Source organism: Notamacropus eugenii, chromosome 2 (genome assembly GCF_028372415.1).
Source record: "Notamacropus eugenii isolate mMacEug1 chromosome 2, mMacEug1.pri_v2, whole genome shotgun sequence".
In the NCBI taxonomy this organism is placed as follows: Eukaryota; Metazoa; Chordata; class Mammalia; order Diprotodontia; family Macropodidae; genus Notamacropus; species Notamacropus eugenii.
Window position 1 is genome coordinate 53,940,104 of NC_092873.1, and position 15,942 is coordinate 53,956,045.

At 43.3% G+C, this 15,942-nt stretch overlaps 1 protein-coding gene and 1 long non-coding RNA gene across 14 annotated transcripts in view; one reads left to right on the plus strand and one right to left on the minus strand.

Moving 5' to 3' along the window:
* The window catches only part of ANKMY1 (ankyrin repeat and MYND domain containing 1), a 132,935-nt gene extending 124,698 nt beyond the window's left edge, over positions 1–8,237 (minus strand). For 6 of the 9 annotated variants that reach the window (XR_011973950.1, XM_072640327.1, XM_072640330.1 and 3 more), the window contains exons 1-2: positions 8,154–8,237; positions 6,083–6,241 (exon numbers count right to left, since the gene is read on the minus strand). Coding sequence is in view for 8 of the 9 variants with exons in the window: in XM_072640327.1 (XP_072496428.1) it covers positions 6,083–6,201 (119 nt within the window). In the remaining variant the exon portion in view is untranslated. Of the gene's footprint in view, positions 1–6,082; positions 6,242–7,667; positions 7,867–8,005; positions 8,082–8,153 lie in introns of those variants that run through there. The other 3 variants (XM_072640326.1, XM_072640324.1, XM_072640325.1) reach the window with 3 other exon arrangements.
* Positions 8,238–8,314: 77 nt separating this feature from the next.
* Positions 8,315–15,268, plus strand: LOC140525192 (uncharacterized). Of its 5 annotated transcripts, XR_011973955.1 has the most exons (6): positions 8,315–8,488; positions 8,685–9,225; positions 9,538–9,748; positions 11,680–11,772; positions 11,990–12,030; positions 13,063–15,268. It is a non-coding gene; the product is annotated as an uncharacterized lncRNA (long non-coding RNA). The 5 variants fall into 5 exon arrangements; XR_011973954.1 differs by having other exon boundaries at positions 11,680–14,503; positions 14,751–15,268; XR_011973952.1 differs by having other exon boundaries at positions 11,680–13,200; positions 14,300–15,268.
* The last annotated feature ends 674 nt before the right edge of the window (positions 15,269–15,942 follow it).

Here is a 15,942-nt window from a genome sequence, read left to right on the forward strand (position 1 = left end):
TAAATGTTAAAATATTCACAGTTGGACTTGACAGAATATTTAGGAAAATCATTTCACAGATCTAAAGTGAGAAGGGACCTGGGAGGTTACAATATCCAACCCCTTCACATTACATATGAGGAAACTGAGGCCCAGAGAAGATGACTTGCCCAAAGTCGTACTGGGAATAAGGCTCAGAAGTGAGATTTGAACCAAGGGCGTGGATACCAGAGTCAGTACCCTTTTTCTTACTATGCCATTACCTACCCTAGTTAATTACCCCAGTAATCATGTCAATAAGACTTCAAGGATTTGAATTCATTGCTGTGGGTATGCAGTCCACCAAGGCAGTCTGCCATCCTTCTATGTAGCTTAATGAAAGATCTGAAGAATGCCCTCCTTAAACTTTATTCCTGAGTTGCTGCCCCTTCCCCCCAACCAAATCATTACCTCCAAGCAAACTTTCTGGTGATGAATCTCTTTAAATCTAGTGAGACTGGTCCTCAAACATCACAAACATTCACGTACAAGCCCCTATTGCAGCTCATAATTCCCCAACTCTGGAAACCCACCATCCTTAGTCAACCCAGTAGCTGGGACTACAAGCATATATCACCATATCTAGCCCTGAATACTTAAATACTTAAATACTCTGAATACTTCAAAATACTTAAAATGCAGAGGGTTGCAAAGAAACCGATTATTTTAAAATACAGTTGTCAAAAAATTCTAAATAAATTGAGGGGGGCAGTTAGGTGGCAAAGTGGTAGAGTACCAGCCCAGAAATCAGGAGGACCTGAGTTCAAATCCAGCCTCAGATACTTGACACTAACTAGCTGTGTGACCCTAGACAAGTCACTTAACCCTGATTATCTCATTAAAAAAAAAAAAAAAGTTGAGGAATTCCAAGCTATGAATCCCTCACCCCAGTGATCTCTGAGGTCCATTCCAGGCCAAAGTATGGTCTAAATCAGGATCACCCTCAATGCCAATGCCAATGAAACAGAGTAGATTTGGGAGAAGGAAAAATAGGAAGATTTTCCTGACTGTGTGTTCACTTTGATCAACTAGCGTGTGTTTCTTAAGCACTTACTCTGTGCCATACTCTGCTAGATGCTGGGATAGAAGACTGAGGCAAAACAATTCCTACCTTCAAAGGGCTTCCTCTCGAGCTGGGGAAGACAAGAGCTAAGTCTATAAGTACATAGAAAAGAGACAAGCGAAAACTGGGGTAAAAGGAGGCAGCAGCACTTAGGGAGAAGAAGAAAGGCTTCATGCAGAAGTATTTGAGCTGAGTCTTGATGGAAACCAAGGATTCTGTGATGTGGGAGGACATCCCAGGCATGGGGTACGGCCAATGCAAAGGTGCGGAAACAGGAAATGAACCATTGTGTGTGAGGAACAGTTTTGCTGGACTATATAGTGTACAAAGGGGGAAAAAATACATAATAAGGGTGGAAAAGGTAGATTGGTCTAGGTTATGAAAAGCTTTTGAAGGCCAGACATAAGAATTATACTTGGTATTGGAGGTGTGAGGGAATCAATGTAATTGAACAGGGGAATGACATGGTCAGACCTGGGCTTATGGTAATGCCTTTGGCAGCTCTGAGAAGGGTAGACGGAGAAGGTACAGAGGCCTGGGCAGAACAACTAATTAGGAAGGTATTGCCATAGTTCAGTAAAGAAGGAATGAGGGTTTGAACTAGGATGGTGGCTCTATGCACACTTAACAGGGGGTTTCACCAGAAAATATGCCAACATTAGAATAATACAGCAGATGAGCATGGCTCCTGAGCATCAAGGCCCCACAAGTAATATCCACCAAGTTCTTCTCCAATACCTCATTATGGTATGGAAGTGACCCTGAAATTCAAAGACTCTGACAGTGGAGAGTAAAACTCTGCTTTTGTTATTTGGTTATTTTTCAGTTGTGTCCAATTCTTTTTGACCCCACTACAGGGTTTTCTTGACAAAAAATACAGGAGTGGTTTGCCACTTCCTTCTTCAGCTCATTTTAAAGAAAATTGAGGCAATTAGAAAATTAGGCAAATGAGGTCGAAGCAACTTGTCCAGGGGTCACATAGCTAGTGTGTCTGAGGCCAAATCTGAACTCAGGTCTTCCTAACTCTAGGCTCAAAGATCTATAAACTGTGTACCTACTTGCCATTTTTTATTTTTTTTATTTTTATTAGCAGTTATTTTTCTCTTCTTTCCACCCACCTCCATTTATTTGTAAACAACATCTTGTTGGATTCTGGTTTTTAATCCACTCTGATATCTGCCTGCTTCCATTTTGTGGGAAAGTTTATCCCATTCACATTCACAGTTATGATTACTGTGTATTTCCCCATCCTATTTTTCCCCATTTATGCTTTCCTCTGTCTGATTTCACCCTGTCCCTATTCACCAGTGTTTTGCTTCTGACCACTGCCTCCCTCAATCTGCCCTCCCTTCTATCATCCCTTCCTTTTCTTTTCCCCTTCCCCTCTTACTTCCCTATAGAGTAAGATAGATTTCTTTACCCAGCTGTGTATGTTGTTCCCTCTTTGAGTCAAATCCAGTAAGAGTTATATTCAAACACTCCCTCCTTTCTTTCTCTCACCTGTAATACTTCATAACTCTTCATGTGATACAATTTACCCCATTCTGCCTCCTCTGTTCCTATTGTCCCAGTACAATCCTTTTTTTCACCCCTTAATAAATTTTTTATACAATCCCACCAAAATTAATTTATACCCATACCTTCTGTCTATATATACTCTTCTAACTGTCCTAAGAGAGATACAGTTCTTAAGAGTTATAAGTATCATCTTCCCATGTTGGGATGCAAACAATTTAACCTTCGTGAATATCATGGTTTTTTTTTCTTTCCTGTTTACCTTTTAATGCTTCTCTTGAGTCTTATATTTGAAGATCAAATTTTCTGTTCAGCTCTGGTCTTTCCATCAGGAAAGTTTTAAAGTCCCTTATTTTACTGAATATCCATCTTTTACCCAGGAAGATTATGCTCAATTTTGGGGCAGTGGATTCTTGGTGTCAATTCAAGTTCCTTTGCCTTCCGGAATATCATATTCTAAGCGCTCCAATCTTTTAACGCAGAAACTGCTAAGTCCTGTGTAATCCTGACTGTGGCTCATTGATATGTGATTTTTTTGTTTTTGACTGCTTGCAGTATTTTTTTCCTTGAACTGATAGTTCTAGAATTTGGCTACAATATTCCTTGGAGTTTTCATTTTGGGATCTCTTTCAGGAAGGAATCAGTGGATTCATTCAGTAAATATTTTACCCTCTAGTTCTAGGATATCAGGGTAGTTTTCCTTGATAATTTCTTGATAGATGCTATCCAGTCTCTTTTTCCATTTGTGGATTTGAGGCACTTCAGTAATTCCTGAATTATCTCTCCTGGATCTATTTTCCAGATCAGTTGTTTTTCCAGTGAGGTATTTTATATTTTATTCTATATTTTTCCATTTTAAAAAATTTTGTTTGACTTATTCTTGATGTCTCATAAAGTCATTAGTTTCCACTTGCCCAATTTTTAAGGAATTATTTTCTTCACTTGCTTTTGCACCTCCTTTTCCATTTGGCCAATTCTATTTTTTAAGGAGTTGTTTTCTTCAGTTTTTGTGCTTTCTTTTCCAAACAGCTGACCCTTTTCTTGTAATTCTCTTGCATAACTCTCATTTCTTTTCCCAATTTTCCTTCTACCTCTCTTGATTATTAAAATCCTTTTTTGAACTCTTCCAAGAGGACTTTTGGGGCTTGAGACCAATTCATATTCCCCTTTGAGGCTTCACCTGAAGGCATTTTGACATTGCCCTCTTCTGAGTCTGTATTTGGATCTTCCTTGTTGCTATAGTAGCTTTCTATGGTCAATGCTCTTTTTTTGGCTCATTTTTAAAAGTTGAGCTTTTCTCCTGGGGCACAGGGTACTGTCCCAAGATTCTTTCACTGAGGTGCCAGAGGCCTGATCACTAGCTTTCTGCACCAGGACCTATAGGGCTGGTGACTTGCACACTGTACTAGAATGATGTGTCCTACTCATGCCTGTTGTGCCCTGGGTTCCAGGTCCGGCAGCTTGTCTGCTGTGCTGGAGCTGGAGGCCTCACAGCTGGCCTGTGGAGCCAGAGCTTCAGGTACTGATCTGTGCCATGACTAAGAGCCTCCTGCTGGCTTGCCTGCAGGAGCCACCTGCTTGCTGGGCTCCACTTCCCTTTTTACCCAAGTGAGAGAGACCTTTCCTGAAGTCCTTCTAAATTATCTTGGGCTGGAAAACTGTTTCACTCTTTTTGTGGATTCTGTCACTCCAGCACTCTTTAAGAGGTTTTTTTTTTTAACATCATTTCCGAGGGAAACTGTGGGGAGCTCAGGAAACTTCCTGGCTTATCCCCATCATCTTGGCTGCACCCCACCCACCCCTATTTAAATGAAAAAGGTAAAAGAAAAACAAAACCCTTGTAACAAATATGTATAGGCAAGCAAAACAAATTCTCTCATTAGGCACATCCAAAAATCATGTATTTCAATCACAACCTGAATTCATCACCAGTCTATCAGGAGGTAAGGAGCACACTTCATTACCAATCTTCCAGAATCGTGATTGGTCATTGCATTGATCAGAGTCCTGAAGATGTTCAAAGCTGTTTATTTTTACAATGATTTTGTTATTATATACATTGTTCCCCTGGTTTTGCTCCCTTCACTCTGTATCACTTCATACAAATCTTCCAGGTTTCCCCTGAATCCATCCCTGTCATCACTTTTTATGGCACAATAGTATTCTATCACATTCATACACAATAATTTGTTCAGTCACAAACTAAGGGTAATTAATGGGCATCTCTTTAGTTTACAGTCCTTTGCTATCATAAAAAGAGGTGTTATAAATATTTTTGTACCTATAGGTCCTTTTCCTTTTTCTCTGATCTCTTTGTAGTCTAAGCCTAGAGTGGTAAACCTGGTTCACAGAGATGCACAGTTTAGTGACTTTTCTTTCCAGAATGACTGGACCAATTCATAGTTTCATAAAAAAATAAATTAAATGTGTCTGTCTTCCCACCACCCCTCAAACATTTTTTCAATTCTCTTTTTTATCAGGTTTGCAAATTTGATGGGAATGAAATTTTTTAATGTACATTCCTATAATTATTAGGGACTTGGAACAATTTATTCTTACGGCTATTGATTTCTTCCTTTGAAGACTGCTCATCCATATCTTTGGTCTTTATTCAACCAAAGAATAATTCTTATTCTTATAACCTGAATCAATTCTTTATATATCTTGGAAATCAAACCTTTATCACAGAAACTTTTCTGGCAGGCTCTTCATGTTGGAAAGGCTTCCAGGAAGGCCCCATTAACAAACTGAGGCTATTTTTCAAGGACCAACCTAGTTAAGGACACAGAGGCTCATCACCAAGGAGCTGCCAATTTGGAGATGTATTCTTTAATGAAAACAGCCCATGAAGCAAAGAAAAATTCAACCCCCCACCCCCAGTCCAATGTGGCTCCCTTCTGTTTCTGGTGTGGCAGATAAGAGAGTGGTTGGAAAGGGGAGGGGGGCAAAGTCACACCAAAACAAGTCAAAAAACATTGACTCAAGCACCTATGTGCCAGGTACTGTGCTAAGCACCAAGGACAAAAAGAAAGGCAAAACACAGTTTCTAATCTCAAGGAGCTCATGGTCTAATGGGGGCAGTAGATAGGGTACAAGTATGGGTATATACACATATATATTGGATAAGTTAGGAATCATCTTCTAAGATTAAGGGAGAGGGGATTAAGAATCACAGTTTTTAGACCATCCATAAACTTTGCTTTGACTGTTGGTAATCTGAAAGTGAAATCCCTGTCAATCAATTAATAAGCATCCATTAAGCACCTACTATGTTCTAAATGAAAAATACAAGACAAATAAATGCTCCAACAACCAATGAGAGTACATCTCTCCCATCAGAGAGAAGAAAGAGCTTCAGTTTTTGTATGTTGGTTCCAAGTACCCAGCATCTAATGACATCTAAAAAATTCACATTAATCATACTGATTTCCAATAATCATCACCCCCTCCACAAAAAAGATGCCACGTAACAAATGCATACAACACCTTTTGGAGAAATATTTTAGATCGCCCATGGACCTGTCTTCTCTGGAATAAGCAGATTTGGTAGAGCTATGCACTGAGGGATTAATATCCCCCTGCGTAAAAACTTCAGGATTCATCATGTTTGCAAAAGCACTTTTAGCAGCTTCTTCTTTAGTTGACCTAGAAAGAGAAGTGAAGAGGTCTCAGACTTCATACAGGAATCTGACATGTTAAAAACGTACAGTCATTGCTACAAAACCTGACCTTATGTGCCCCCATTTCAAACCCTACCCTTCGTTCCCAGCCCTCCTGCTTAGTGAGTGATCTGTACTTCCAAAGCTCCTCACTTTCACAAAATCTATAAATGGACAGAAATAATTCAGTGAAGCAGAAGGAAATCCAGAACTCACCACCCCTCTGATTGCTTGCCACAGGGATGCTTTAAATGACAAAAAGCAGAAAGCAAAACAAACATCCCTGTTGCTCAAAGGACCAGCTTATGGAGTTCAGTCTCCCCTAAAGAGTTTTCCCCAAAAATTTCATGACCTTGACAAGGTGCTCTTTCATCCAGTTCCCTGCAGGGAAAGGAACAAAGGAACATTTATCTAAGACACCAGGATACTGTTTCAATGAAATTGTATATGATTGGTTACTATGGCATCCTGTTTAATTGTCCAATTCATACACTGGGAAAGGTGGGTTACTGTGTGACTTTTGGATATGTCATTTATAAGTGATTGAAGACTGTGTGGTCACACACACACACACACACACACACACACACACACAATGACCAACAGGCCCTTTAGTTAGTCTAGTACACTGATAACATATTTCTGTAAATTCCAAGTTGGAAGGATCTTAGAAGCCATATGTGATTCAACCCATACCTGAAAGAGGATCCCCCTCTGCAATCTAAGAGACTGCTAGCCATCCCACCTTCCCAGAAGACCTCTGAGAGAGAAGCCACTACCTCCCCAGGGCCTTATGAAAAACTCTAATAAAAGGAGATGGAAGAAATTCAAATCTGCCCACCTTCCTGTTTAATAGGAACACAGATTAAGAACTGGCAGGAGCCTCAGAGGTCAGCTAATTACAGATGGGGAAACTGAGGCCCAGGGAAGTGAAGGCATTTGCCCAAGGTTATCCAGCTGGGAAGAAGTAAAGCCAGGACCTGAACCCAGTTCCTCTGACTCCAGATAGGAGCTCTTTCTACTCAAGGTTCTTAGTTCTGCCCTCTGAGGCCAGCCAGAACAAGGCTGCTCCTCTCCAACACATCAGTCTTGTTCTTATGGCACCGACCAGGTCACCCAGGGGGTGACTTTTTATATCCATCAGGTCTATTGACAGAACTACCTATACAGGTGAGCCACAGCTTCTGGTAGATCGGAAGTCAGAGGTGGCTGGGTTCGAATTCAGGGATCCTTTGATCCTTTGGGATCATATACGTTCATCTATACCCACAAATTAACAATCACAGAGGGGCTTCCCCCACCCCTCCACTTTCCACTCCACCGGATGCTGCCTTGGGCATATTCTCCACTTTTTACAAGAAGGCGTGAGCCACAGCCAACTCAAGAGGGAGGGATCGCGCGCGCGCGCACACCTGCCCACGCACAGCTGGCGCACCTCGGAAAGCAGGTTCCGGCGTGGGAATTAATCAATCCCAGACTTGCTCTCCTCCCACGGATACGGCTGGATCAGCCTAGGCAGCCCACGGCCCCCTTGGAGAGGATGAGCGCAGAGCTCTGGCTGCCTGCCGAAGTCAGTCCGTCCACCTGTACGTCCGTGCGCCCTCTCGCTCGCGCACGCAGAGTGCAACCCTCCCTTCCCCGCCTCCCGCACCCTCTGTGCGACTCTCCCCGCTTCCCACGGGATAATCCACGACACCGGGACGGGCTGTACCACGGCCGCAGTCGGGGGTGGGGGGGCAGCCCCACGCACCTGCATCGTCCAACAACCCGCACCCGCCCGGCGGCGACTTCGCGCCCGCAGAGACCAAGTACTGGGTTCAAGTCGGAGTGGGGTGAGAAAAGACACCAGAGCCTGGAGGACCTCCCCTCCAGACTCAAGTTGTGATCCTTCTACCCACCTCTCGTCTGCGATGGATGAGGCAAAAGCGTCCGCGTCTCCATAGAGAAGCCGCTACCCCAGATTGCCCCTCCTCCGCCTTCCGATTGGGCTGCCCCGCCCCTGGCTGAGCATTCAGGGGCCCGCAAGGCCGGCCCCGCCCGGGACCCGCTCCAACCCCGAAGAAGGGGCGTCAGGACTCGGATTGTGACCTCACCGGGGCCGCTCCACGCTGTCACTGGCGGGGGTCTTGGCTCTGTAGCTGGAAGGGACTGGTCAGTGGACATACAGAGGCTCCTAGGTCCATAGCCAAAAAGGACCTTAGAGGTCGGCTAGTCTAAACTCCCCATTTGACAGGTGAGGAAACAGCTTCATAGACCTAGAGCCAGAAAAGACTCCAGCGGCCATCTAGCCCAGGTCTCTCATTTGACAGAGAAGGAAACTGAGGCCCAGGGTGGAGGGAGGGGTGACTGGCCCAAGGTCAATAGCAATCAACCAACATTTATTATGCCCTTACTAAGGTTGCTAATTGTAGGTCTTCTGTATGTCACAGAATTCAGACCTGAAAGAGATGTGGCCACCCACCTGAATCACTTGAATCTCCTTGCAGACTGACAAGTGGACCTCTCGTTTTTTGCTTAACAGTGAGGGGAATCCTTCCAAGACAGCCCGTTCCGTGTCGGATAATTATGGTTCAGAAGCCCTTCTAGCAAGCCTGACCTTGCCTCAAGTCTATTCCCCCTCCTTGCCTCCAGGAACTAAACAGAGCAAATCCTATCTTCCTTCCAAGGGAAAGCCCTTAAAAAACTTGAAAGATGCACCTCCAAGTCTCTCATCTCCAGTTCCTTCAACTGATCCTGGACCATGTGGTGGCCCGATGGCCCCCCCATCCTCTCACCTTCCTGACTGCCCTTTGGACTCTAACCAGCCCATCACTGTCCTTCCCAAAATGTGGTGCCCAGACCTCACAGTCATGGGACTCCATGACAGAATTTTCTTCCAAACCACTCACATATCTTCCTCAAGGAAATTGTACTAATTCTCCATGGTCTGGCCAAACTGGAGCTTTCACTCACCATCCCTCAGACACAAGGGTATGCTGGTAAATGTTATCAAAAAGCTGGTGGGGGGGGGAAGTTGTAGGACCCATTTCCCATTTTCTCCATCACTTTCCTAAGTCCGGGCAATTGACAACAAATCAAACTGAGTTCCATTTGCCAATTTCTGAGGTGTAAATACATTGAAAACTTAACAATTGTTTCTCAAGAGTAAGAGCTTACTAGTACACAGCTGCTTGAACATCTCCCACTCCAATGATACAATTGTACCATTTCCCCCTGCCACACCTTTGCTTGTGACACTGCCTCCACTTGGTACAGCCTCCCTCTCTCCCCTTCACCTAACAGACTCCTGTCCATCACTAAGCATCACAGATATGTGAGCCCTTCACTGATGAGCCTCTCCAAACTGAGCCAGACCAGTTATCAAACGTATGTCACCAAACCTGTATTTAAAACCTTTTCAACTTGGAAGGACCTGCTAGAACTCCTGACAGAGCCTTGGAGAAAAGCCTGGGGTCACCTTCACACTACAACAAGGCATCAGAGGAGAATTTTGGTGAGTAGTGAAATCTGACCCATTCTTTTTATTCAAGCATGTTCAACTCTTTGTGACTTCGTTTGGGGTTTTCTTGGCAGAGATATTGAAGTGGTTTGCCATTTCCTTCTCCAAATCATTTGACAGATAAGGAAACTGAAATAAACAGGGTTAAGTGACTAGCCTAGGGTCACACAGCTAATAAGTGCCTGAGGCTGGATTCTAACTCAAGTCTTCCTGACTCCAGGCCCAGCCCTTTATCTACTTTGCCATCTTACCTGACCCGTTCTTAATAGTTCAATTAAGTTTAATTATATTTAAGACCTTCTTCCATTAAGTCTTTCTTGATCTCTCCAGGTGAAATGGGATTTCAGACTCTGGGATCTCTGATTATATTTTTCATGTCTCATCTAGAATAGTGAATTTTGTGGGAGCAATAAAATAAATAATTCATAGTTCTAGGAAGTTACCTGGGGCATTGAGAGGTGAGATAACAGCCAGAATGTGCCATCAGTGAATTTGAACCCAGGACTTTCTGACTCCAAAGCTGGCCCTCTCTCCTGCCTCTCACATCACTCTTACTTAGGCCCTTGTATTATCATTATTTAAGTTTACATCTTCTCACTAGATTGTCAGGGTCAGCAGGGTATGAAAAGGTCTTGTTTTTATCTTCTTACTTCCCTCACGCCTCTTCTGGCGCTGTGTTGTGGGCAATCATTTGGTCAATGGACAGGCATTTCATACATGCCTCCTGAACCCGGGCATTTGGCCTTACATGCCTCCTGCACCAGGCATTTGGCCTTTGGGATGAAAAGACAAAGGAGTTGATGGACCAAACATTTAATAAACATTTTTTAAATGAAGTATATTAAATAATAGACTTGTAGACTCTTATATTGAAAACATTCTTTGGGCCATCAGTTGGCAGTTACATAGTAGAAGCCTAGAAGTCTTCACACAGACCATATTCTTTTCAGGAATCCAGGCTGGATTTCCTCCAGTTCATTTCACAGCCCTGAGATTTGACAAACAACCTGGTAGATCTGGAGGCAGAAGACCTGGATTTGGAATCTGATTCTGTTACTAGCTCAGAGACCTTAGACCAGTTATTTCACATCTCTCAGCTTATTTCCTCATCTCTCTGTCAAAGAAGGGCCTGAACTAGAGATGACTCTAAAGTCCTTTCCAGCTCTAGAGGCCTATGATCATTGTGGAGAAAGTCAACTTTGTCTGTAGAAACAGCAAGTGGTGTGTTGGAGCCAAAGCCTACCAGCCCTGAGAGGCAAATGCTCAATTTTCAGTGTGAATATGGGAAGCTAGATGGCACAGTGGGTAGAGCACTGGGCTTGGAGTCAGGAAGACCTGAGTTCAAATCCAATCTCAGATACTTACTAGCTGTGTGACCCTGGGCAAGTCACTTCACCCTGTTTACCTCAGTTTTCTCATCTGGAAAATGAATTGGAAAAAAATAGTATCTTTGCCAAGAAAATCCCAAATGGAGTCACAGAGTCAGACACAACTGAAACTACTGAACAACTACAAAGCTTGGTGCCTGGCACATGATAGGAACAACAATTTTATATGTCTTAAATTACAAATACTACAAATCAGGGCTTGATTTATTGTTTTGTTGATTTGTCAAATCTAAACTATAGACTTAAGAAATTAGTGGAGAAAATGTCAATACTACAGAGTCCACTTAAAACTAGGTCCTGCCTTTTCAGAGAACTGGTTGTTTCACATTACTAGCACACTCCACCTTGAAGTCTATTTGGAAATGCTAATTCAATTGCAAGAACCCATATTCTTCTAAAGCTTTAACAGAACTCTTTTCTTACCACACTCTAAGATGGTAGGTAGCACAAATATAGTTTTACTAGGGCTCACACAAGTTAAGTGACATGACGATGGTCTCTCAGCCAGGCTTGTAACCAAGAGTCCCTTACTTCCAGCCTTGTGTCTTTTCCACTCTGCTTTACTGGGTCAAGTGAAAACAGTTCACTAAAGCTCAGAACCAAGCTTACTCTCAGCTACCATAATCCACAGTAAGTACTTCCTTCAATAGAGAACCACCTGGGACCATATTCTGTGCAGACAGACACAGGAAATGCTCCTAGGGGCTAGAACTGGGCTGGGCATATACTGGGGGCTACCTACAACATGGGTGGGAGTACAAACAAAGTCCCTCCACCACTCAAATTTCTTCTCTGCTGACCTGTCATCGTTCTAAAATTCCACTGTTGACAATTTTGTCCATTTCAGCCTTGGAGATGCCTCCTCAACAGAGGATTCTCCTCTTTTTGGTGAGTCCCAGATGCACCCTGAAGATCTACCCAGGTCTCCAGCTGTACAGTACTACCCTAAGGGTAATGGGCTCTCCTTGAATTGAAACAAATCTGAGGTTGTTAGAAAGGCAAGTTAAAACTGACCCTGCCTCCAGGAACCTTCATATGTTCCAGTCTTATAGTACTGCCCTAAATGTTTAAACTCCCCCTAAAGGATTTCCATGGTTAGGAGGCAGGACATACATGGTGATCTAGCAAAGGAGACCAAGGAAGAATGCTCAGATGGGTAAGAGGGAAAGTATGAGAAAGCAGTGTCATGAAAACCCAAAGAAGAGATATTATCCAGTAGAAGGTTAAAAGTGTCAAATGCTGTAGAGAAGTCAAGGATGAGGAATTGAGAACAGGCCATCCAATCTGGCAATTAAAAGAACAGTGGTAACAGCAGGGCAACCGCAAGGGGAGATAGGGCACTAGAGGAGAAATGACTGGATTCACCTCTTGGAAGGAGGGGGGGCGGTGTCAGCCACAAGGCACATGGAGAATCTTCTCCATCTCTTGTCTGAGTTATGGTCGAGAAAGAGCAGAGACTACAGGTTTGGACTAGTCCAGGTCAGACTGTGTGAAGTTCACCTATAAACTACACAACCAATGCTACCTGCAGTGTGCACTTTCCAGGGCTCCAAGTCCTGGACCAAAGACACTCGTTCCCCAGACAGTTAAAGCTCGTGATTTAAGACACAGTACCAAAGGCAATCTTTCGGAAATAATGCTCAGAAATGCTAAAGGGTGTTAATGGCCCAACCCTGCCTAATCAAGCACAAAGCTGTGTCAGGGTGTGAGTGATGGGGCAATCATTCCCCTCTTTTGCCCTACCTAATGGGAGACAGAAGCCGCAGACTGGTCAGCACACTGAAGTGGTTTGGCCCCTGGCCTGCATAAGAATTAGACTCTGACATATAAGCCAGGCTCCTAAACTTTCCCAACAGAATGTCAACTCTGCCTCCCACAGGCCAGTTACCAAACCCTTGGATTTCTCTCTCTAACCACCAGCTCGGAATTTCCATACATCAGACACCCATCAGAGAAATACCACGAATTAACTGCCATTCAGCCTGTGTTAAAGGTCACCTGAGACATCTGATATTTACGACTGTCGGCCTAATGGACATCCATTAACTCTCCATTCCTGTAGGTTCTCCAAGCTCTAGCTTTGTATTAAGTTAGATTAGCAGAAGGCAATGTACCTGGATCATATTATCTGATCCCTGCAGAAATGTCTTCACAGAGTTAAGATTGAATGTTATGCCTTTGGCTTTTATAGAGAATCATATCCTGTAACCCATGATTGGGAGGGGGAGAAGGCCTGAGCATGGGAGTATAGAGTTTATGTTATGTATTCCGTGTCCCCCCGGGGAGTGGAAGGAAAGGATCTCAAGATAAGATAAAGTCAAGTCATTTAGCCACTTAAGCCCTGGGGAATCTTGATCCCAATTTCTACCACAGATAAGTCTTGGGTACGGGAACAAGGCTCCATCTCCCTCTCAGAGTCATAGGAGACCCCTGAGTGCTCAAGGTTAATTCTCTAATACCACTGGCCGGAGCCTCCACCAGGTGTTTCCTCCCAAGATGATCAGTTAAAAACCAATTCAGTCAGCCAGCCCTAAAGAGCTTTTAGAAAGGGAGATTTAGGAAAGTAGAACGAAACCTCCACCAGGATGTCTGTCTGTAATACACCCTTCCTCAAGTAAATCTGCCTGGGGATTCGGGAAGGTAGGGGCTGTTTTTGTGTTTGTATCTCCAGACTAAGCACAGGGCCTGGCCCATAGCAAGCACTTAATTACAGCTTCCTAAACTTAACAAGGAAGCAAAGAAAAGATGGAGAGTTCTCAGCACAGCTAGTGGTATTTATTATATAGGTTTTCTTGAAATGGAGATTTATGGCTATCTATTTTGAATACTCTCTTATACTCTGCTATGCACATAACATGCTATTTTTCTTTTCTTTTGTATTTGTTTCGATATTTAAGTTTATAATCTGTTTTTGTTATTGTGTATTTTTTTTAGTAATTAAAGGGGGGAAAGAGATTACTTCCTCCCTCCTACCTTTTCTTCCTTCCTTACCTCCCTCCCAGTTTTCCTTCCTTCTGTTTTACCTCCCTCCCTCTCTCCTTTCCTTCTTTTCTACCTTCCTTTCTTCCTTCCTTCTTTCTTCCCTCCCACACCATTCCTTCCAGCATACAGAGTATATATGACCCAGGGGTTAATCACAGTTTTTTCTTGTAATCAGGAAGATGTGGGTTCCAATCCCATGTCTGATATTTCACTACCAGTGTGACCTGGGGTAAGTCATTTACTCTTCATGGCTCAGTTGACTCATCTATAAATCGAAGGGATTAGGATCAATGACCTCCAAGAACCCTCTCAACTCTAAATCTCTGAGCCTATTCGTCCATAAATTGAGGAGGTCTGGTGGTCTCAAGAGAAGAGAAGGGTAAGATCCCTGAAGGGCAGCTGACAGAGACAGAAATAGGGGACCATCCCAGAGCAATCCACTGGGACCCAAGGAAGGGATGGTGCTAAGGGGAAGCAAGAGACCATATACAGGAGGTTCCTACAAAATGGGAGTGAGGCTTTAAGCAGTGAAGGGAGTGATGCTGGGTGCCAAAACAGAGGAAGGATGGTGGAGCTAGAGCTGGGAGGGCCCTCAGAGTCAGCTGGTTCCCTGGTTTATTTTACAGATGAGGAAACTGAGGCCCAAGGTCATATGGGTGGTATTAGGGCCTGGAATCAACCCAAGATCATGTGCCTTCAAATCCAGCCTACTTTCTACCATGATGTTCTGCCTCCTTCCACATACATGGATCTTAGCAAACAAGACCACACAAGAACATGCTAGCATCGTTAAGAATTATTTCTTTAGTCACTCACATTTAAGTATCACCTTAGCACTTTACACATGTTATCTTATTTGATGTAGGCTCTTTTGAGTCTACAGCACCAGGCAGCCCAGGAAGGGGGTTTCCCAGGCTGCTGCTCGGAGGGACAGTTCTACCTCTGTCTGCATATGCCTGGCACTTAGGAGGTGCCAAAAAATGCTTTATTGATTGATTCATAACCTCAAGAAGGTAACCCTGTACTTGTTGGTACAAGACCCATGGATCTTGTGATTGTACTGTGGAGCCTCCTCTAGAATTAAGTGCATAGCCAGGGGTGTGTTGTCCATATTTAACAACTGGTTCTCCAAAATTTTATATACATACATACATATATACACATACATATATGAGTGTGTATATATGTATGTGTGTAGATATATATACATATATATATATATACACTGATATATATATACATACATACACCAATACACTGCTAAATTTAATCTGCATTTTTAACATTTTCTCCATCAAGTCTAAACAATCAACAAAACAATAAATTAAGCCTTGATTTGGAGCATTTGCCGATTGCTGAGGTGAATGCTGCCTTAGAATTTAACAACAGGCTCACACATAAGCTGGTTTGAGCTGGCTTCAGCACATCCCTGAAGCATGATCCTTTAGTAAGTGACTTTCACAACACACAAAGGGCTCAGGTTTACTTTAGGGGATTTCTCACTTGTCTGGTTCATAGCTCCTACCCAGAAAGTCTGAAAAAATCACTGCCCCACAGCTCCCTATATGTTTATATCAATTTCAAAAGCAAATTAGAACCCACAGCAGAGTCTTTAGATAACTAACAGCTATTCCCTAATGAGCAGCCCAATATCTTTATAGTCTCAGCCACTTATAGTCCCAAACTGGCAAGTTTCTCAAGCTGGGGTTCTCAAAAGTGTCAACAGGTGTGGCCACACCTGTACTTCCTCCTAGGGGCTCCTAGTCTGAATTAATAGGTCAATTTGGCCTTCAATCTGCCCCCTCAGCTGCTAGTACC